Below are 24,418 nucleotides of genomic sequence, written 5' to 3' on the forward strand. Positions count from 1 at the left end.
AGACCTCATTTGCTTCTTGTTAGAATGTCTCAACCTATGAAAGCTATGGCTCTGTCCCACTCTCTTTCGATGCCCTAATTCTTAATATATTTCTTCCAAAATTTAAATCAAATCCTTCCCTACATCTATTAAATATATACCTTCCCTTCTCTCAAATGTTAAATACTATCTACACTTTTGCATGGTTGTTGAAGAATATATTAATTAAAATGATGATCAAATACTATATAGTACCATCTTTTTTTATCCCAAGATTGATATCAGTGTTACATCCTTTTTTTTTAAATGATATTAGTTGTTCCCAAATTAATTTATTTAGATTTAATGTTTTCTTCGATCGATCTTAAAATTTGATTTCTTTAATATTTTTTTCATAATATTTTTCACAAAAATTTAATGTACGTAAGAATTGATTCTAATGAAAAAAAAAATCTTTTATGGATAAAAAATTTAATTCAATTAATTTATATAATCATTTTAAAAAAATCTACCAGATTTAACATTCAAATTTCGGTACATGTAATTCCTTTATCTTTTATTTTTTTATTAAGAAAATCTTAAATTAAACGAGATGGAAAGGTTCAATGCCCCAATGAAGGGACTGAAAAAAGTAAATGCAGGAAAAATATGGAAGGAAGAAACTAGTGGACCTTGATAGTTGATAGTTGCTTTCCGGGACCTGCTGCATGTGAGCAACTGTATCACATATGAGAGCAAATTTCCTTTTGATGGCACCACATGTGACTGGGATAATCCTTGAAACCCCTTGGATAGGAAAACACATAAATATTTTTGAGTTACATAATAAAAAGTAATCTCATAGATTTCCCCTTTCCTCTCCAAATTTGAAATCTTTAAAATAAAATTTCAAAATTTAACCATTGAATATTACATGCAAAAGACATATGATAAGTGTTACAATTGACTATATATATATATAAATTTTGGGCAGATAGAAATTTTTTATTTTAGAATCAAAATAACGGTCAAAACTTATATTAGATTTATATTTATAAACCGTTCATAAAAAAAATTACAGATAACAAAACTCGAATTTAAACTTCACAAATGAAATATTCGAAAATTATTAACTCGATCAATCTATTTGGCTAAGTGATTTTTTTTTTTTTTGTTAATTAGAAAAGAAAGAATCTATAACTCAAAGAATTCAGTAAGACAGTAGCTAAAAAAAGAAATGGAAGATTAATGTAAATAATTTCCAATGAATTACTTGACCAAACCAGTATAAATTAAAAGCAACAAAATGACAAAAAAGAAAATGGGCCATTCAGGACTGAGGAGTCTGAAAGGGTGGGGTGTGACAAAAACCATGATTTTATGTTGACAAAAGCATGAAATAATCCAATCAAACCACACAAGTGGTTGGTGTAGTCTTAACTGATATGGGTCAACATGGCCTTTTGGACTGATTTTTGAGTGACACTCAGTTCTTGTGGTTGGGGCCAGCAACTCCCAATGTGCCCATCAATTGGACGATTGAAGAACCAAGATATAAAGTAAAAAAAAAAAAAAAATCTAAATGAATAAATTTAGGTTATTTATGGCCTATATCAGTTTTCGCAATAATTGGTCAGCACGAAAATGATTGAATCTGAAAAGAAAATAGCTCCATATCAGAGAAGATATCTGATATTCAATTTGCATAAATGTAGAGAAGAATCTACTCCTTACTTTAACCAAAGCCAAGTATTAATGGTGATGAAACATCAATGCATTGACATCTTTTGTTTTTCTTTGTTCATGGGGGTCAATCAATCTTAAAAAGGACTTGCTCAGCTAAGCAAACCAAAAGAAATCACCTTTGGAACCTCTAAGATCATATTGCTTGTTATTGTATCATTTGAATGACATATGGGCAAGGATGTCAGCTCAATCTATCTTCGGCGACTTTTAATTCAATCCAAATCCAATTTTATAAGATCATTTTTTTAATCAATTTTGGATTAGGTAATAGTAAAAAACAAAAAAAATTAGAGTTAGGTTTGAAACAAATCCATTTAACCCAATCAAATATATATATAAATTATTTTTAATTATATTTTTTATATTTATTTAATTTATATTTACATTAAAAAATACTTTATATTAAAAAATATTATTTTATTAATTTTAAAAAATATTTTATATTTAAAAAATATTATTTTATTAATTTCAATTCGAGCTAGATACAATTTTATATAATATTAAATAGAGTCATATTCGAATTTAAAAAATAAAAAATTTATCAAATCGGATTTGAAAATCATGAATATAAAATTGAATCTGGTTTGAAAGAAATAAAAACTTATTACATCTTGATCAATTATTATCCTTATATTGAGATAAAATTTTTATTTTATTAAGAATTTATAAGATTAAATTTTTAAAATTTTAATCTTAAAACGATGATGCAAATTTTTTTTCCACCTTTCAACTGATTATCGAAATAAAATTTATTAATCTTGAAAGTCATTTATGATGCATAATGAAATTAATAAATTAAACTTTCAAATGCAAAACTGACAGGTTGACTTGAAATAGAAATACGCATGGAGTATTTAATATATTTTAGTAAAATTTACGTAGGAAACCTGCATTTGGGTGTTGTCAAATTGCTTGAAAAAGGTTCTTAATAGGTGTACCGCTACTGTATATCATAGATTGTTAAATGAACTTGTCACATAACAATTATACACAAGACATACGTGACCAGCACCATCACCTAACAGCTATAGCAATTAATCAGACAGAAAAAATTTTCTCTTTCTTATTTGATAGAAGCATGTGAGGTCCATATCTTGTTTTTTTTTTTTTTTCTTTTGGTCCTTGAAATTCAGGAAATAATTCAATTGTATATCTAATGACAGGAAATTTCTTCCCCTCATCTTTCCAAACCTTGACTTTTCAATGTAGTTTTCTTTTTATGTCCCTCTCTCATATGCTTCAATCTGTTGGGATTATCGCTTGAATTATATATGTAATGTACTCTAAGCTTCGTGGGTTTATTTCCTTGTTTTAAACTTCCTTCAACCTCATCTATTGCTGCCAGGCGATGAACACAATGATATCCAATAGGGAAAACTACATTTCTACAGTTTTCTTATGGAGATCGATGAAACCTGGAAACCTGACAAAGAAGAAACAGGAAGAAAGTAATTGGAGAAGTTGCACTAATTTATAATTGCCATTATCCTTCCATTTTCTTTCTTTTTTTTTTTTTTCTTTTTGGGTATGGACTTGATTTTATTTAGGAGTTATAATGGATGACAAGAACCCCAAGTCACGTTCTGGGAGATTTCGGCAATGGTTCAGAAGTAAGCACAGTCACAAGCACAAGCAGCCTGATCCTCATTACTTCCTGGATGAACTTTTAGGTTTTTAAGTTTCTTAATTTCTCCTTTTTCATAATTGGTTTTGCTTCTTTTTTATGTGAGTTTTCGATTGGTTTTGACCGCTTGATATTTTCTTGCAGATGGAGCTGAAGATGAAGGTGATGATTTCATGGAAGATGTTTACGTTAGTCCTTTTGAGATGGATCCATGCACATCAACCAATGAGTTAAGGTGAGTTTTACAGGTTTAAATGGTTAAGGAAAAAAGGGGTTGAAGATCGATTACTTACTAACCATTCCTCCATGTTTCAGGATTTTTGTGGGAACTTGGAATGTTGCTGGAAGATCTCCTGAAGGAAGTTTAGCTGTTGATTTAGATGAGTGGCTAAAACCCCAGGATGCTGCTGCTGATATATATGTTCTCGGGTATGTAACAATCGAAAATTTATGTATTAATGCTATATATAGTTTCTATTATAATCAAAAGAAAGAGCAAATTGAAATTTAGAACATTTCAACCTGCAGATTTCAAGAGATTGTACCATTGATAACTCGAACCGTAATCGGAGCAGAAGATCCGACTGAAGCAACAAACTGGAACCTGCTAATAGGAAAAACACTAAACGAAAACTTTGGTTGCCCATGGTTGACACCCATGTTGAATCCAATCTCGAGTGACAACTACCATTATGTAAGAATCCCTGGTTCTGAAAGAAGAGCAAGTTTTAGTGGCATAACTAGTACTCAACGCCATCAGCGACCATACATTAATGGGGGCAGCAAGTACAAGCTAATGGCAAGCAAGAAAATGGTTGGAGTCTTTATAAGTGTGTGGATGAAGAAGGAATTGCTCAACAAATACTGCGTTTCAAATGTGAAAGTCAGTTCAGTGGCTTGTGGAATCATGGGTTATTTGGGAAACAAAGGTTCAGTTTCTGTTCGAATGTCAATCGAAGGGACCAGCTTTTGCTTCATTGCTGCTCATTTGGCTTCTGGTGAGAAGAATGGTGATGAAGGTAGAAGGAATCGTCAAGTTTCTGAGATTTTTAAGCGAACTTGTTTTCCTCGATCAGCCAAAGACGACGACAATCCTCATCCTCTCACCATCTTAGGACACGAGTAAGTTGATTCTTCTTCAAGACAAACAAAAAGGATGAATGAGATTGGTCCCCAAACGATACCTAGATTAACCAAAATTTCAACCACATGTTAAATGTCCTCTAAAAATGCCAATGATATTCTTCCCTATCCTATATCAACATCCTTGGACATGAATTTTCTTCACTTTTTCACTGAAAAAAAAAGAGATTTTGACCTATGGAGGAGGCTTGTAAGATATAGCAATTAGTAATCTAAATCTTTAAGCGATCAAAATTATTCTAAATTCGAACAAAAAAAATTTTATTCAACCATAATTAGATTTAATAATTCATGTATCTAATCATATCTATGTAAAACACAAATATTTTCGTATCATATATATTTTTTATTTTTATCAAATTTATACGGTTATTATAATTTTATTTTTTTATATTATTTAATGTCACACCATGTTTAAAAGTTATCAGCTCTAGTCACAATAATGAACAATTAATAATAATGTTTTGATATCATCATTGATAGCAAAAATCCAATTTTTTACATGATTTGACAACCTTGCAGTCTTTAGAAATTTTCTACCAGTCTGTTCTTAATTGGTCCTACACCCAACAAATTCCAAATTTCAAGATCACTTCAATGAGCATTTAATTTGACATTTTAAATTTATAATGGTCCATACATGAATGATATGGTTTGTTTTCAACGAAATTTTGTCTAGTTTCAAAAAAGTTTATCAATTACACTTTGGCTCAAAATGAAAAAAGTTTATGCAAATCAGTTGCATGAAAAATCCAACTTCATTAAATAAAATTGTATCATTTTTGTGTAACAGTCGAATATTCTGGTTCGGGGATCTCAACTATAGGTTAGACTTGGAAGACAATTTAGCTAGGGATCTGATAAAGAAACAAGACTGGAAAGCACTGCAGGAATTTGATCAGCTTCGAAAGGAACAAGAAGATGGAGGAGTGTTCCAAGGTTGGAGAGAGGGGAATATCGAATTCGCTCCAACATATAAGTATTCTTCCTTGAATTGCAACCGATACTCGGGCGGTTTTCCCTACAGATCAGGAGAGAAACAAAGGACACCAGCATGGTAAAGATTTTGCAGTCAATTAGGCACATATATAGACACTATATATAAGACCTGAATGTATGACAAATTTATGTGTCTGGTCGCAGGTGTGATAGAATTCTGTGGTATGGGAAAGGAGTGAAACTTTTATCCTACTTTCGCAGTGAAAGTAAGTTTTCTGATCATCGGCCTGTCTCTGCCCTATTCTCGACACAGATAGAAGTCATGAAATCCATGAATCCAAGATTAGAAGTCATGAAATCCACCAATGCAAGATTTTTTGACAAGGACAACATTAATCCTAACATTATGCCTCCAGAACAGATTGTAAGTTCTCATTCTTACCATAGCATTACAGGGGGACTGTGTATAACCATGGTGTGATAGACTGTACCTTCATTACAGGGGACGAGCAGTAATGATGAAGAGGGCAAACCTACATTGCTATCTTTGATTATAAAGGATACTGAAGCATCTTCACAACACATGCAAAAACTGTAGATAAACCTTACCAGAGCGGATTCAACTGATCTTCAGCTAAATTATTTCACTGCAGGTTGGCTTTGAGGAGGCACGATGAGTTCATAATCTTCTTTTTCTCTTACTTTTCTTTGGACAGGATTATATGACTTGATTATGAATTAGATCCACAGATGAAAACGAGTGTTAATAATTCAATAAATGTAATATAAAAACTTATCACGAATTGAACATTGAGTAAGAACTGAGATACATCAAACCTCTTATTGAGTAGGATAAGAGATTTTTGAAAGAGAATATTAAAGGTTTGAGCATTTTAATTCTTTTCAAATTTTGTCAACAAGAAGCTGAAATAGTTATATATGAAATTTTGGCAAGAAAAAATGAGTTCAAACAATGGCATTTTCTTTTGCACCTTGTGTGTTAATGAATCAGAGGTATTATGTCTTTATCCGTTGACTTTAGGGCACTAATCGTGGCCATACCATATGATCAAGTGCCATTAATGTATAGTCTGAAAAGTTCTTGCGCAAGTTATATTCAAAGACATCAATACGACGGCTGCAATGTTAGCATGTAAAAGACTTACAACGGATCAATTTGCATCATTTCCCTGAAGAATTCCACCCAAGGACATATACACCTCTTCTGCAACTTCTCACTGAGGGAAGCACATATCTTTTCCTGTTCAGAAGTCTGCTTGTTTCCAGTCAAGGAGATATATTACAAGTACTAGTTTTCATTCCCAAAAGATGTTAGCTGGAGCAGCACCTCCAAGAAAAAAAAAGACGCATAAAGTTATAGATTTGTGTAACAAATATAAAAGCTTACCATTATAAATGGAAGATCAAAATGTTTAACTAGAAGACACATAGTCATGAAGTAAGATGATTTATTTTAATTAAAAAGTAAGTAGAACAAATCTAATGCCCTTAATAAGATCAGTATAGGTGGGGAAAAAATAAAAAAGGGGAAACCCTTTAAGAAAGTCCAAAAAATTGGGAAGGGGGAAAAAAGGATGAATTTAAAGGCCACTACCTGCTGCATTGCCAACAGTATTCTTGTTCTGAAAACCAGAAGCAATTGTATCTGGGAATTTCCTGAGTAACAAGTAACATCTCATACATAAGTCATTTTAAAGGAGTAAGCAACAAGGGTGCATACCAAAATATATTAGAATCCTACACTCATGGCTAATCACATACCATCAAATATTGGTGCAAAGAATGAACAATTTAATAATAACAATCCTTTACATCCCCAACTACTATTTTGCTATTAGGTTCTCCCTACCCTTGTTTTAAAGCTCCATTGATCTCTTTTCCATATCAGATGGTAAAATAAAACTATTTCATGAGGATATTGTATTGGCATTTATCTCAAACAAAAGAGGCACTTAACCACAACTACATACTGGTCCATGGTAAGAAAGAAATACATTCAAAATTATTAATGTATATCGGTGAGAATGAAAAATCTGATAATCCATTCATCAAACAGCTAGATCACAGCTACTGCATATCTATGGAAAGAAGAATATAATAAGCTTATGAAAGGATTCAAATAATTTACACCAAACCTTATCTCAGAATTGAACTCAACCATTTGACTAATTAACAAGAAATAGAATCAGCAATTCTTCTTCATCTTTTAGAAATATAAAAAATTAAAAAAGGTGATTTCTTTACCTCGATGTTGCTTCTTTATTCTTTAAATAATTCATAAAAAATTTTCAAATAAATATTTAATTAAAGTAAAAAAACAAAAATTAATATTTAATTCAGATGCAATAAATCAAAAAAACAAGGTCGTTTTAGTACCTTAAGCTCCTTTATTTCAGATCCAACAGTGGATATTTCATCTTGAATCGGAGCAATACTGGCATGCAAATAATTTGAAATAATAAAACATAAAGTTTTAAGATAAATTAGCGAAAAGTTTAAAAATAAATCGAAAAACAACGAACCTCTAGGGCTTGAATCGAAGCTTCGTTCAAAGCTAATTCAACTTCGAACGTTTAAGCTCTTGTTCAGTTGTTTCTTTCAAACGTTTCGCTTCTTCAATCTCAGAATTCGCTGCTTCAATCTATGATCGGAGCTCTTCGATTTGCTTCTTCAAGCCAACTACTTTCTCTATCAACTCCAAACATTTCAATAAAAAATTTCCCATTATTTTATAGAGAAAATGTAGGAAAAAAAAAAAAAGAAGAGAAGAAAGCTTTGATTCGACAGGAAACTTAAATTCTGTTCTCATTTCTTTGCTAGCATTTTCTCCGGAAACAAACAGAAACATATATGATATATGTAAAGGAAGCAATTACCTCCTTGAGATTTCTCAGAAGCGAAGCAGATGTTTTAGTGGATCAATTCCCGCCATTTTTGCTTTTGCTTTTGCTCCCTGTATTTCGTTAAAGAAATTTGAAGAGCTTTTGAAAAGGAAAGCGAAGAAAATTATGTTTAATAAATAATTTAATAATTAATTGAAAATTTAAACTGGGCTTTAAAAGTTTACATCTGCACTCTATGAGGTTGAACCTTGGGCTGAAATTAGGCCTAATGTGGGTGAAAATTACATTTAGCCCAATATATAAAAGGTTCATCTATTTTGGGCCTATGCCCGATTCTAAATATATAAATAAAATTTAATGTTAGTTCTATAAACTTTATATCTTTATAGACATTTAAAAAGCACCATATGCTAATAATAGAAAATAATATTTTATTTTTATTATAAATTTTTATAGATCTGACAATTTTTGTATTTTTGTTGTGTCTATTAAGTGTTAACACACTTAAAATACAAAAATTATTGAATTATAATTCGTGTCGACACATCAAAAATAAAATATTTTTTTATTTTTATTAAATTTGTACATGCTTTTTATTAAAATTTTAAAATATATCATTTTCATATATATATATATATTAATACAAAAATTATTGAATTACAATTCGTGTCCACACATCAAAAATAAAATAATTTTTTATTTTTATTAAATTTATACACGTTTTTTACTAAAATTTTAAAACATATCATTTTCATATATATATTTTGTAAAAAAAAATAAGGGTAGATAGATTATTCAGTCTCTCAGGTTAAGACAAGATATATTATACCTGATAGCCTAAGATAGGTGATTGCAGGTCGTACATTCGAAATGATCATAATAAATGACCACCAATAAGACTCGAATCCAAGACTTTTTCATCGAGAAAGAGGAACATAATTGATTAAATCAATAAATTGTTGATATATATTTTTTCGTATTATATCACTATGTCTTATTTAAAATTATTATATTTATTTTCAATCATTCAATTAAATCATTAAACCTTTTCATTTATTTCAAATACTTTTACATAGTTGAAGGAATGAAAATTTAATCCATAATTTAGACCGATTAATTTATATAATCATTTTTAAAAATAATATCTAATAAATTTAAATTTTAAATTTTAACACTTATAATTACTGTTTTACCTTTAAGTTACATATTTTTTTTAAAAAAAATTAAAATTAGCTATTTACAAGAATTATATTCTTATTAACCTTTCTTTGGAAAGCGTTCAAAGACGTGTTTGGTTCTTTTGGATATTCTTGGCTCCACTCATCCTATGGTATGCATTTTGTCACATAAGATGATGATATTCGTGTCTATTTTCATTCAATTTTTTTTAATGTATAAATTTATATTTGATACAATATAAAAATTATATATTATAGATATATCATAACTCATCACATCATTAATTTATTTTAATATAATTAAATATTTAAATTTTAAAATTTTTTACTTTTAAAGATATTAAAATTTTAAATTTTTTAATAATTAATTTATAGTGGGTTCACAATGATCATACATCAAATGTTAAGCCCTATATAATCATGAGTCTCCTCACGTTTTATTTGAGTTTAATTAAGGGATTTGAAAAGCATATTCCTAATTAATTGCATTTAAAATTTTTTAAAATGCTCTTAGTTCAAATCTATATTGAAAAAGAAAATTTCTTTTCTTTATCAACTGAACTAATGATTGGAGAGGAAAAATCTATTACTCGTATTGCAATAGCTGGTGCAGACAACCTATATTGCTGCTGGTTTCTACAACATTGTCCATAATCAAGCATGCTTGAAAAGCACCCATATTCAAGCACAACACCTAAGTTGTATCCTCATCACACTCCTCGTAAGGCTAACTAAGCAAACATTTTCTGCAGTCTCATTATATTTTATGAAATAGATTTGATTATTCATATTATGTAAAATATTAAAATTTATATATACGTATAATATTTTATATGAAAATTATGTATCACAATTTGTATCGATATAAAAATATATATTATAATTTTTTATTTTGTTAAATTTATATATAAATATTATTATAATTTTAAATCGTATTATTTTTATATTTTATTTATATATCATATTTATATCGTATTTTAAATTGTCAGATTTATTATTAAAGCATTGATCAGTTTTCATCAGAAAAAAAATTGTTGTTGTTGGTGATCAAAATGGAATGAACTTGTTAGTCACATCCCTAAGAAATCAACTTCCATGTGACTTAGTTTCTTTTGCATTTTCAGTAATTTTTTTTTCCTCTTCCCTGATTTGAAAACTCGGTCCACCCGGAACACCTGGGAACCCGACAAACGCCACTTGGGAGTAGCTTTTTTTTTTTTATTTATTAAAACTTTGTGTCTTGATCAAACCTTTTGCTCTTTGTGGAGAAATTAATGAAAGAAAATGATGGGAGATGGTGACTTGTGTTGTTCTAGTGCAATATTCCACTGTATTGAGATATTTTTTTTTTCCTCTTTTTCATCAGTTTCTTCCATTCCAAACAGCCTGTTTTGATCATGGCATACCTCACCTGACATTTATCTGTGTTTTGATTAGTGAAAACAATCTGATTTTTTTATAATTGGCAGACCATAAGGCATATAATATGGAGAAATCAAAACCCTTTTCGCTGTTAGATGAATACATTTATCATCTAGGATTGTACTTGCAATCTTTGAGTGTGTATAAATTAATCTTGTTTGTTTGGGATCAGTCATGTTCTTGGGTGAAGAAGATAAAAAGTGGAAAAAAGGAAGAAAAAAACAGGACAGGGAGAAAATATATATGCACAATTTCAATGGGGGGAAGAATAATCATGAGTCACTAGTGACAGTAAGAAGCAAAAGTGAAGACATTGCTTTTCCACTATTAAAGTACAATACACTGAATCCACCAACTTTATTGTGCTGAATGAGCAACACATTGTAATTTCAGCTCAATCAGGCAATCTTTTCTCATAAAGCTTCTGCATAACAAGTATATACTATCACCACCAACAAAATCATCAGCTTTTACGAATGAAATTTCATATTCTTGAGAATATATACCGTCTTTAGGCTGGATTTGAGTTATAGGCTGCAACTATTCTGCAACAGATGAAAAGTTCAGTGGGAGTAAAACTACTGTCTACTGTCATTTTTGGAAACCAAGTACCTCTCTAAGCAATTGGAAGAAATACCATCTTTACTTCTTTTGCAGAATGGATTTCATTCCAAGGCAGAATCGATCACCAGGATCGTTCATTGCATTATTTTCCATATATTTAAGTCACCACTCACCATGGATACTTGAAATAGGCCTAAGCCTAATCACAAGTCAAAAACTGTCTGGTCTGATGTGAGGCTCTGACTGATGTTAACTAATTGATGATGGTGGAGGTTGGCAAAGTTTTCTATTATCCATCCAAATTTCTCCAATTTCCTTACTATGAATTGATAGTTAATACTTCATCAAATGGTGGTAATAGTATGAGCTGATATTTCTTGTTCTTCGTCATGAAACAGTGCGGCTATAGCAATAATTTGAGTACATCAAACCAGGGCAAGCACATAGATAGAGTCATCAGAATTATTGCTTAATATGATGATACGAGCTGGTATTTGTGCTGCAATTCTAGGTGGTCGCAGTCATCCCCTATTTTTTTGTTGGTACATAAGAAACCATAGCCCAAGAATGGAAGGAGTTATAGGTGCTGGGATTCGAACTCGAATCCTACTGAATGCTATCTCTAATTAAGGATGGTTACATAAGCAATATGAGCTAAACTTCGGGTTCGCCATCATCCATTATTTGATGTTTGATAATAGACACAAAATGGCAAAGTATTGAACATTTTTTGATCTTGCAAATCAGTAAAACAGGTTGCAAATGCTGCTGGATATTAAATGTTATGCAAGAGAAATGGCATAACAACGACAATTGTGGACCTGTTTTTAGCACTCCAAGTAAACTTTGCTGATCTACCCATCACTTTCTGAGAAGTGCGAATGATGGAATCCGCTTCAATGTAATTCAGTTAAAGTGCTGGTAGGGGTCCCTTCCTGCTACCCAAAGAAAGGGACAAGACTAGACTTAGCCATTGAGAAGCATATCTAAAGCTCCACCACAGCTTTATCACAATTCCGAATCCGTAAGAACAGCTCCCTTAGCTTTTGGTAGAATCTTTTCCCATTTGCAGGAAAAACCAGCATTTCCATTCCCTACCATTCCCACCACCCTAAAACCAGCAGGAAATGAAATGCATAGCTTTCAAGATATCAATCACAACCACCATCTCCATTCCCCACCATCATTTCCACCACCACCAACAGTTTCTAAAACAACAAAAGAAGCTATAACTTACAAATAGTACTTTCACATTTCTGTCCATAATTCATGCAGACAATTTGACCTTGTCAGAAAAAAAATTTTCTTGGAGGAGCATGCCCCAATGACCCACCAAATAATGACTTCTCTTCTGGACTAAACCAAACCAATAAGATTCCCATGTAAGCCCTAAAGTCCAAAAATAAGAAAAAGTTGGGCAGGTATTTATGCAATATAGTCCTTTAGAAATTTCATGAGGTCATCCATCATTCTCCAAGGAGGAAAATTTTAGCTTTTTTCCTTGGCAATTTGCCTTCCATTCTTTGGCCTTTGAGAGTTACAACCACTTTATAAAAGCACATTATGAAGGTGAATTTGATAAAGTGGTTGTTGCTTTTTTTTTTCATTAGAATGCATCTGCCTATTGGGATTCCTGACTAACACCAACCAAAATCAATCGCCATTACAAGACAACCTCAACCAAGATGTGCTAGAAAAAAGAGAGGAAAACGAATCAATCTGCTAATGATTTTTTACAAATAATGATGTCTTATTGACAAGAAATGAAAAACTGCAGCATTGTTCAAAAGGACTCCCATTCTCCAATGAAACAAATCTTGTATGCTTAAGTGTGTCTTTAAATCCAACAAAAGAGAAATCTTCACTACAAATTCAGGGAGCACAAAAATCCCCTCAAGTTATTTCAACAACGATTTCTCCTTATGTTGAGCTTAGACAACGGTAACAGGCTAACAGCTATACTCCATAAGGATCAGTAATATTTGATTGAAAACTTTTCAAAATGGTCATTGGCCTATATAATATATATTTAATATCATTAGTGCAAAGACCTCAAATTCTTTAAACAATGTAATATTTTAAGTGCAGATTGTGTCATAAAAGCAATAAGCTTAATCAATCTCAAATTGAAGATATCTGATCATAAATCTGTAGCAGCATGGGAGCAGCTGGTCTTGCTTGACTACTACATGATGCCCCAATGTTTTATTTCTCTTCAATTTTTCTTTCATTTTCAATAACAGAACAACTGTATATAGAAACTAGTTGGAGACATTTGTGATGTTCAAAGTGGCACAAAAGTTGTAGGTAATAATTATCTTCCTTTCCTAGGCAAGATCTTAAGTATATTAAAGAATTGATTGATTTTTTTTTTTAACTTTACCAAGTAATTTGATAAAGCTCTTAACCTCACTCTTTTTTAGTAGCCCTTAGAGTGCTTGGAAGGCTGCTCTTGTTGCATATGCTCATTGTCAAAGATACAATGAAAGTTGCCACTTGGACTTAGCTCAAGTGGTAATAGGGTGTTTTGAGATCTTTTTTTTTTTTTTTTGTTGGATAAATTTGTATTTTGTTATTTAAGAAACAGTGAATTCACTGCTACAATTGAATTACACAAACAATCAAATACATACGTAAAATAAGTATTATTTTGCAAACATGTCTCTACTTTCGGATTTTATTATTTTGAGATTTTATTTCGTATCTAATTTCATTTTTGGATGATTTCAAAGATGTTATCTTTTATATTAGACTCATGCATTTAAAATTTTACTTTTGAAATAATCTATAAAGATCGAACCATAGTTGACCTAAAAAACATTTTTATCCTTTCGATAAATCTAAAATTTATTATTAATCCAAAAATTTCAGATATATAAAGTTTCTCAATCTCCCAAGATTGATATTAGCCATACAAAAGCAAAACTAGATTAATAAAATTATAAATTTGATTACATAATAAAGTTTGTTTTCTTCTAAGCTTCCCAATCAATCGATAATATGAAAAAAAAAAAAAAAAAACAATTATTATGTATCTTTGTAGGTATATTATCAGATCAAGCCTTCTATCACCTGTCATTGTTTTTAATAATTCTTGATGTACATGATTGGCACACCAAGTCATATCTTTTTATAACTACCCTTTCTATTTATAAAGTTGAAATCTATTTATATCCTTCATTGATGTCTAACACAACTAGGATTTATATCCTTTAATTATTGATGTAACTCGTTTTATAAATGAATTATTAATAATAAATCATGTGGATCCTCAACGTCAGGACATGCGTTGATGTAGTTCTAGAATTGTTTGTCACGATGAACCAAAATGTTTGAGGCTTATATTTATAATCATTAATGTATTTTGTAATCTGTGTTGTATAATTATGTATACTTCATTTAGATAGTCGGTAAAAGAGATTCGCCTCATGCACGAAAATGTTGTTGTCATCGAATCTCTGGGATTTAGTGTACAGAAAAGCCAAGGGGACCAACCATGCATGTCGTATGAGTGGACTTTGTTACCATCAAACAATTCTTAATTTATAAATTAAAAGAAGGAAACTTGTTTAATTAAGCTACTTTTTTATCAACATATAAAAGTTCCTATTCTTTATATCCATATTTTAGGTTAATATATCATAGTATTTCTTAACTATTTAAGAGAATAATATTTGTTAAGTTAGACCTGTTTAAGGATTGAATTATTCGTTCAAATCCAAAAAATTATTCTAGTTTTAAAATGATTTGAATAAAAAATTAAAATCCTTTAAACGAGTTTAAGTACAATTTTTATATCCATTTAAATTTCGGGCCGAGCTTTGAATAAAAAATTTAAAATTTGAACTTGGTTCAGTTTGACTCATATTCACATATATATGTATATATGAATTATATATAAATAAAAAATAAAAAAATATATTTTTTATTAAATTAAATTTTTTTTAATTTTTACATATGTAATTTTTATTTTTAATTTTTATATATATGTAAATTAAATATAATCTCATTAAATTTAATTTTTATTATATAAATTAAGTTTAATGGGTGTATTTGAGATTTATTTTTTTTAATTTGGATCATGTTTGAAAAATTTTTTAGATCTAAAATTTCGATTCGAACTAAATCTAAACAAATATATAAACTATTAATATTAAATATAAATCCGATCCAAACTTAATCCGATCTAACCCATAAATACCTCTACGTTAAGTTAACCCGTAATTGTTTCTTAAGTATATTTATTCACAATAAAACTCCCACCTCCAAAAAAAAAATAAAAATTACTATGTAAGATTATGAGAGTTGATCAATTGAAGGGAAAATCAAATTTCATGAATTCGAAAATTAATTATGAAACTACTCTTAAAAGATAGCATTTAATAAATCTAAATTCTAATTTTAATAATTGTAATCATGTTAATAAAAAAAAAAACTACATCCTTTTTTTATGCCAAAAAAATTAAATTTCACATGCATATGTACGGTTTCAATAAATTTTTTATACAGATAATAATCTTGACTCAAGCAATGTTGACATCTATGGCCAGTGGGATGTTGTTACTCAAGAAATAGATATATTCCTCTTTAATTAAAAAATAAAAAATTCGTCTATTAGGCTTCTTTCTTTTTCTAGTGATCGTATGCAAGTACGTAACTCTCTTCTTTAAAATTACGTAAAAAAAAAAAAAAAAAACTTAGTTCAATTTGATATATATTTTTTATTTTTTTCTACGTATCATATATCTTTGGAAGTCAAATAAAACGATAATCTTTCATGTCAAAGTATCAACTTTTCTTTTCTTATACTTCCTACATTCATATGCAAAGATTTCAATCTTATGATTTCGAAATTTTATAAAAAAAATTAATATTTTATGTTACATATGTGAATATTTATTTTTTATTTTTATGTAATAATTATATATTGAATATATAGTTATATGTTGTATAAGTATTTAAAATTAATACGATGACCAAAAAAATTTTGATATCATGTATATTAACATATAAAGTTTATCTCAAGCGTAAAATATATATTAAATTAACCTAAGATTTATTAGTTTTAAATAATAATTATTCGAACATATAAAATTAATATAAAGTTTGTCACTTTTAACAAAAAAACAATTTAATGTATATTTTAACTCACTTTTTGTTTATCAAATAAATTTATTTAATAAAAGTATTTTAATGAAAATAAAATTTTTACTTATAAATGGAATAAATCTTGTTAATATTTATAATAATAAAATTTTTAAATCATAATTTAAAAATATAATAAACAATCATATATATTTTCAGTTCAAAAATTTTTCATCTCCATACATTTATATATATATATATTATATAAATTATAGATATTATATAGATAAAAATAAATGTTAATAAAGGATATATATATATATATTAGATTATTGGCATAAAAAATCTTTCATATTAACTAATAATTAAAAAAATAATTATATATAGAGTAAAAATCTATTTACATTATGAATTATTTGAATTAAAATATATTTTTAAATTTAATAATTTTAAGCTAAAAATGTAAAAAATATAAAAATTATATTAATATAATTAAATCTCTTTTGTGTATAATATATATATATATATATATTCAAATTCAACCAACCTTTAACTAAGTTGAACAATGATGAGAAGTAAAACATAAATTAATTATCACATAAAATATTGTGATTGGTGAGAAAGTAGGTCGCGTTTGGAGTTATCTGAGGTAAGAGAAGACATCATCGACCCACAATTTTTCTTACTGTCACTGGCTGATAAAGACATAATCGACATGACAATTTTTTTAAGGATAGTTGTTAATGACACGTGAATTTTGAAGAATCAGAAAAAGCTAGAACAGGCACATGGTTTGACAAACCATCTATTGATAGCAGCTAAGCTATGTATTATGGTGGATTGTGTTTGATCCTCAGATGAAGAAACGAAGAGACTATATTTTATGAGGAAAAAAAAAAGAATTATCAAGTTGCTGACATTTCAATTTGAAAAAAATTTTAAAAATTTATTAAATATATAAATAAAAATTTAAATATGATAATTTAAAATATAAAATAATGATACGATACGAATACGATATGAATATAAAATATAAAATTGACATAATTTAAAATTTTAATAATAATTATATTTAGGTTTAATAAAATTTAAAAAATATATTTTATATTTTCGTATTAACATAAATTATGACACGTAATTTTTTTATAAAACATAATATGAATACATAAATTTTAATATTTGATACGATACGAATACACAAATCGTCAGGTCTACATAAATCTAAACTTGTGAAATACCTTGTGATATAAAATTGTAAAACTTTTATATCAAAATAGATAATATCTCGCAGATTGGATATTACGAATGTTATGTGCAAGAGTTATTTCTAAAATTTTAACGTTTAATGTTATTATGTGATCTGTAATACTTAGTGTTGGGTTTGTTCAAATTTTGATATAATTCAATGAATCTGTATGTTTTGTGTTGGGTTTAACGAAAAAATCAAGCTATAATGAAGGAAATTTGTAACACCCTAGCTTATGTTGAAAAATTCTAAAGATATGTTGTAATATATAAATAAATATTTAAATTTAAATTTATGAAATAAAATCATAAGACTTTCGATTAAAACAGATAATATTTCATAAATTGAGTTCAAGTTTCACACAATCTATTAAAAAAGTTTTAGAATTTTAATTTTAATGATCCGAATTTAAATTTTAATAATTTTAAATAAAAATTTTATATAAATAAGATTGAACAAATAATACATATCTTTTTTAAATTAAATTTTTATATTTTTAAACATGCACATGTATCATCCTTTTAATTTTATTTGTGTAAAATAATGTATCAAATCTAATTTTTTATTTAATTAATTTCTTGTACACTTGACTTGATATAAAAGTTAATATTTTATCGTAATCTGTAGTTTTTACTCATAGATGGAACTACATAAACGAGTATTATAATTTGGTCACTCACATTTTCGGTGTTTTGAATATAAAAAAACGTGTTTTTAAAAGAAGAATAAGTTAATTATGTAAAAATAAATAAATAAAAATATTTAAGAGGTGTGTGGTTTTTTAATGTATTTATTATAAAAAAATAAAATAACAAAAATATTTCTAATTTTATTTTATTTTTAAAATAAAATTTAACTGAACACGCATCAATTGGCTCGTGAGTACAAATATATTTTTCTTCATTTTTTATTAAAATAATAAAAGTTGATTTTATACGTTGAAAATTAAAAGTGAAATAAGTAATAGAAATGGTAGAGAAATTAAATTTGTCTACGTTAGGTGGTGCCTTTGTGGATCCCATACACTAACTTATCGTCAGTAGTGACGCTAAAACATATAGAAACAGTTATGGTCAACTACGATATCCTCTTTCTTTCCCTTTTCACGTTCATCCCCTTTTTTTTTTTCCTTTTTTTTTTATTTGACAGGTATAATTCCATCACTTATTGACAATCATTTAATTTTTTTAAGCGGTTTATTAGAATAATTATAAAATTTTGATTTTAAATTTAAATTTTATTAAATATCATTTTAATAACTATGCAAATTAACTAAATTAAATATTAGATTTATTAATTCCTTTTATTTTTCTAATATAAATGAATGCCTTGATTTTCACTTTGAGTTTGCAACATAAAATTGGTCTCGTAAACTTGATTAATGATTTTACAATTAAAACAATTTTTTGAAGAATCATTATAAATTTTACACTCTTTTCTATCCTTGATTTAATTTTGGTTCAAATTAATTATAAATTTAAATTTGATTTATAGATAAAAAGTTTAAAACTTACATTGATGTATGTAAATTTTTTAAAATTATTATATATGATTATATATATGAAATCAAGTTATACCTATTGAGAAATCAATGTGCACACATAGCATCGACACACATAAAATAACAAATTTAAAACAAAAATAAAAAACACATAAATATATTTATTTTGATCTAACTTAAATTGCATACTCTAAACTCAATCCACTAACAAATAAATCTTTACAACTGTGAGACTTTTGGAATGAAAAAAATCACCAAAAATTTCTTACTCAAAACTTAACCCAAAACTCAATTTCACCATTTTAATAGCCTATTCACTTACTAACACTCAATTGCACCATTTTAATAGCCTACTCACTTAGCTATTCTATTAATACCTAACTATCTGGTATTAAAAAACTAAAATCAAAGCATCTTATTTATAATAGTAAAACCTCTTATACATTTACTAAACTCCTAATGTGAGAGACAAGATAAACTCTCAACTCTCAAAACTTTATTTAACTTTCGATGTGGGATTAAGAGATTCAAGACAAACCTCAACAAATCCTCCATTGACTTGAATATTTAAACATTTCAATAATATTTACAAAGCTGACATATTTGCCTTTCTTTTTCCTTCGTCACAAGAATCCCAACAATTGAGCCTCCATCAAGCATATACAAGTGATTTTTAACCCTATTCTCTTGTAGAATCACATTGTTATTCTTGTACACTTTACAATAATCATTTCGTTTATAGTTTGTATATCCACGAGAAGCTAACTCACCCAAATTAATCAAATTATAGCTACAACTTGATATATACCTTACATAATGAAACGTCCTAACAACACCATTGTGAGATGTAAGGCAAACACTTCCAATATCTTAAATCTGTATCTTTTTATTATTGGCAACCATAATATCCCTATGCTTCTTATTCTCTTCCAACTCTACAAAGTAATTCTTATTATTACAGACATGGATTGTAACAGCTAAATCTAAAACACAATATTTATCACTTTTCAAAGTTTGAGTTTTATCCACATAAGTCGTCAAAACGACATCATTAATATCAAACATAATAGTAGTAGTATCACTTTTTCATTCATCTGATTTTTTCTTATCATTTTGAAAACAACTATATCCCTTCTCAGCTTCTTGTAGCGCATTTAAATATGTCATTTTCCATCATAATAATAACATTCTATATCACTATATTATCTGTCTCTTGACTTGGATTTTCTTCCTCATCTATCAATCTTTTTTTAAGTCTTCTATCGATCAAAACCCTCTACAACTAGTGCACTTCCTCCAAGTAATGAGTTCTGTGTTCCCATAAACCTTTTATTTTCATGTAATAAAATAGTCATATCATCTAACTTTAAAGTAAACTTACTTACTAATAAAGTCTGAACTAAAGGTCTATAAGACTTAGGTAAAAATGATAATAAAATTAAAGCATTCTTTTCATCTTTTAACTCATCAATAAAAAATTGCAAGTAATTGAAAAACTAACCTATTAAATTCATTCAAGTGATTATGAAGACTCGTACTTTTTTTTTTATTTTTAGAGAATACAAATCAATCTTCAAATATAATCTATTATTAGTTAACGACTTCGATAAGCTTATCCTATAAACTTTTTGAAGTTCTCATAGTCAACACACTGTACTTTAGCTTTAGGGCTAGTGCCAATCTAATAGTATTAATAGATTTTTTCTGAATTTTATTCTAATTACTGTCAGATATTCTTTCAAACTTACTATTTTCTAATCTTTGATCTAATCGTTATTGTATTTACAAATCTTGAATCATACTTTACCATAACATAAAATTACTCTTTTCATCAAATAAAAAAATCTTAAACTTGGGAAAATGTATACTAGACATACCTTCTTGAGATATTTTGAAATATTTGCACTGTTTTCACAATCACGCACAATATCGACATATAGTAAGCTTAAAACAAAAAAAAATAATACATAAATATATTTATTTCAACCCAACCCAAAATAGACTATTTTAAACCCAATCTACTAACAAATAAATTTTTACAATTGTGAGACTTTTGGAATGAAAAAAGTCACTAAAAACTCCTTACTCAAAACTTAACCTAAAATCCAATTATACTATTTTAATAACCTACTCACTTAGCTATCCTCTTGATGTCTAACTATTTGGAATTACCAAACTAAAACCAAAGCATCTTATTTATAAGGGTAAAACCTCTTATACCTTTATTAGACTCTCGATGTGGGATATTAGACAAACTCTTAACTCTTAAAACTTTACTCAACTTTCAATATGGAATTAAAAGATTCAAGGCAAACCTCAACAAATCTTTCCTTGACTTGAATCTCCAAACACTTCAACAGTATTTACAAACTGACATGCTTGCTCTTTTTCTTTTCTTTCACCGTAAGAATCCCAACAATTGAGCCTTCATCAAGCATGTATAAGTGATTTTGGACCTTATTCCCTTATAAAATTAAACTACCATTCTTATACACTTTGCATCAATTATTTTGTCCATAATATATATATATATATATCAACTAGAAACTAACTCACCAAAAGCAATCAAATTGTAGTTACAACTCAGTATATATCTTACATGATGAAATATCCTAACAACACCATTATGAGATCTAAGACGAACACTCTTAATGCCTTAAATATACACCGTTTCATTATTGACCACTATAATATCCTCATACTTCTCATTCTCTTTCAACTCCTCAAAACAACTCCTATCATTATAGACATGGATTGTAGTAGCTAAATCTAAAACACAACTTTTATCACCTTTCAAAGTTTAAGTCTTATCCATACAAGTTGTCAAAATGATATTATTATCATCAGACATAATAGCAGCAGCATCGCTCTTTTCTTCATTTGATTTTTTTTTGTCATTCGTTCTTTTAAAATTAACTATATCCTTTCTCAGTTTCTTGTAGCGCATTTAAATATACCTATTTTCACTACAATAATAACATTCTATATCATTGTAATATCTTTCTATTAACTTGGATATTCCTTTTGATCCATCAACCCTTTTTCTAAGTCCTCTCTAGTTTAGAACCCTTTACAGCTAGTGCACTTCCTCTAGGTGATGAGTTCTGTGTTCCCATAAACTTTTTATTTTTATTTAATAAAGTAGTCACATCATCCTACTTTAAAGTAGATCTACTTACTAATAAAGTCTGAACTAAAGGTCTTTAGGACTTGGGTAAATATGACAATAAAATTAAAGCCTTCTTTTCATCTTTAACTCATCAACATAAATCATAAAGAATTGAAAAACTAACTTATTAAACTCATTAAAGTGATTTTGAAGACTCATACTTTTTTTTTTTTTATCTTTTGAGAATACAAATCCATCTTTAAATATAATTTGTTTGTCAATGATTTCGAAACGTAAATACCCCCAAGCTTATCACACAAACTATTCAGAGTCCTCTCAATCAATATACTGTACTTTACCTCTAGGCTAGCATCAATCTAATAGTACTAATAGCTTTCTTCTGAATTTTATTCTAATTACTATAGATATTCTCTTAGGCTTACTACTTTCTAATGTCTGATCTAATTTTTATTATATTAATAAATCTCGAATCATACTTTGTCATAACATAAAATTATTTTTTCTATCAAACAAAAAAATCTCAAATTTGGAAATAGGTATACTAGACATATTTTCTTCAGATATTTTGAAATACTTGCACTATCTTCACGATCACATGCACAAAATGACATATTCCAAATCCAATCCACTAACAAATAAATTTTTACAATTGTGAGACTTTTGAAAAAAAAAAAGTCATCAAAAACTCATTTACTTAAAACTTAACTCAAAACTCAATTACACTATTTTAATAACCTACTCACTTAGCTATTTTCTTGGTGTCTAATTATTTGAGATTACCAAACTATAACTAAAGCATCTTATTTATAAAAGTGAAACCTTTAATACCTTTACTAGACTTTTGATGTGAGATACAAGATAAATTCTTAACTCTTAAAACTTTACTCAACTTTCAATGTGAAATTAAGAGATTTAAGACAAACCTTAACAAATCTTTTCTTGATTTAAATCTCTAAATACTTTAACAGTATCTACAAAACTGACATGTTTACCCTTCTTATTTTTCTTCATCGTAAGAATCCTAACAACTGAGCCTTTATTAAACACGTACAAATCTTTCCTTGATTTAAATCTTCAAATACTTTAACAGTATCTACAAAACTGACATGTTTACCCTTTTTATTTTTCTTCATCATAAGAATCCTAACAACTGAGCCTTCATTAAACACGTACAAATGATTTTTGACCCTATTCACTTGTATAATCACATTACCATTCTTGTTCACTTTGCACCAATCATTTCGTCCATAGTATGTATATCCACAAGAAGCTCACTTACCCAAAGCAATCAAATTGTAGTTACAACTTGGTACATACCTTACATGATGAAATATCCTAACAACATCACTGTGAGATCTAAGATTAACACTCCTAATGCCTTGAATCTGCATATTTTTATTGTTGGCAACTATAATATCCCTATACTTTTCTTTCTTTTTCAACTCCACAAAGTAACTTCTATCATTATAGATATGGACTGTAGCAGCTAAATCTAAAATCCACCCTTTATCACTTTTTAAAGTTTGAGTCTCATCCACACAAGTCGTCAAAATGACATCATCATCATCAGACACAATAATAATAGATCACTCTTTCTTTCATTTGATTTTTTCTCGTTATTAGCCCTTTTAAAAACGACCATATCATTTCTCAACTTCTTGCAGTGCATTTGGATATATCTCCTTTTTCACTATAATAATAATATTCTATATCATTATAATCTCTGTCTCTTGACTTGGATCTCCCTCTTGATCTATCAAATCTTTTTTGAATCTTTCCTCGATTATAACCCTCTACAGGTAGTGCACTTTTTTCAAGTGATGAGTTTTGTGTTCCTATAAATCTTTCATTTTTACATAATAAATCAGTCATATCATCCAACTTTAAAATAAACTTACCTGCCAATAAAGTCTGAACTAAACGTCTATAGGATTTGGGCAAAGATGATAATAAATTAAAGCTTTCTCTTCATCTTCTAACTGATCAATAGAAATCGCCAACAATCAAAAAACAAACAT

The 24,418-nt window shown here is 28.3% G+C and overlaps 1 protein-coding gene and 1 long non-coding RNA gene across 3 annotated transcripts; one reads left to right on the forward strand and one right to left on the reverse strand.

The window, feature by feature from the left end:
- The first annotated feature begins 2,850 nt into the window (after positions 1-2,850).
- Positions 2,851-6,284, forward strand: LOC111292321 (type I inositol polyphosphate 5-phosphatase 8-like). 2 transcript variants are annotated; one of them, XM_089767024.1, is made up of 7 exons: positions 2,851-3,374; positions 3,473-3,563; positions 3,644-3,757; positions 3,857-4,450; positions 5,265-5,528; positions 5,615-5,834; positions 6,064-6,284. In XM_089767024.1, exons 1-7 carry the CDS (start codon positions 3,260-3,262, stop codon positions 6,085-6,087), a joined length of 1,422 nt encoding a protein of 473 aa, XP_089623150.1. In that variant the 5' UTR covers positions 2,851-3,259; the 3' UTR covers positions 6,088-6,284. The 2 variants fall into 2 exon arrangements, with proteins under 2 accessions (XP_089623150.1, XP_022740370.2); XM_022884635.2 differs by having other exon boundaries at positions 2,852-3,374; positions 5,913-6,284.
- Positions 6,285-6,437: 153 nt separating this feature from the next.
- Positions 6,438-8,439, reverse strand: LOC111292323 (uncharacterized). The gene is made up of 5 exons (XR_002690504.2): positions 8,308-8,439; positions 7,954-8,119; positions 7,808-7,865; positions 7,026-7,087; positions 6,438-6,758 (listed from the first exon to the last, which is right to left on the reverse strand). It is a non-coding gene; the product is annotated as an uncharacterized LOC111292323 (long non-coding RNA).
- Between the last annotated feature and the right edge of the window lie 15,979 nt (positions 8,440-24,418).

Source organism: Durio zibethinus, chromosome 10 (genome assembly GCF_047325235.1).
Source record: "Durio zibethinus cultivar Kanyao isolate XHJ-2024 chromosome 10, ASM4732523v1, whole genome shotgun sequence".
Lineage (NCBI taxonomy): Eukaryota > Viridiplantae > Streptophyta > Magnoliopsida > Malvales > Malvaceae > Durio > Durio zibethinus.

Excerpts from the sequence above, each read along its gene's own strand:
- LOC111292321 (XM_022884635.2), top strand. The coding sequence starts at position 3,260 with ATGGATGACAAGAACCCCAAGTCACGTTCTGGGAGATTTCGGCAATGG. Across the intron at positions 3,758-3,856 it reads GCTGATATATATGTTCTCGG|ATTTCAAGAGATTGTACCAT; the intron begins GTATGTAACAAT and ends TTCAACCTGCAG. Across the intron at positions 5,529-5,614 it reads AAACAAAGGACACCAGCATG|GTGTGATAGAATTCTGTGGT; the intron begins GTAAAGATTTTG and ends GTCTGGTCGCAG.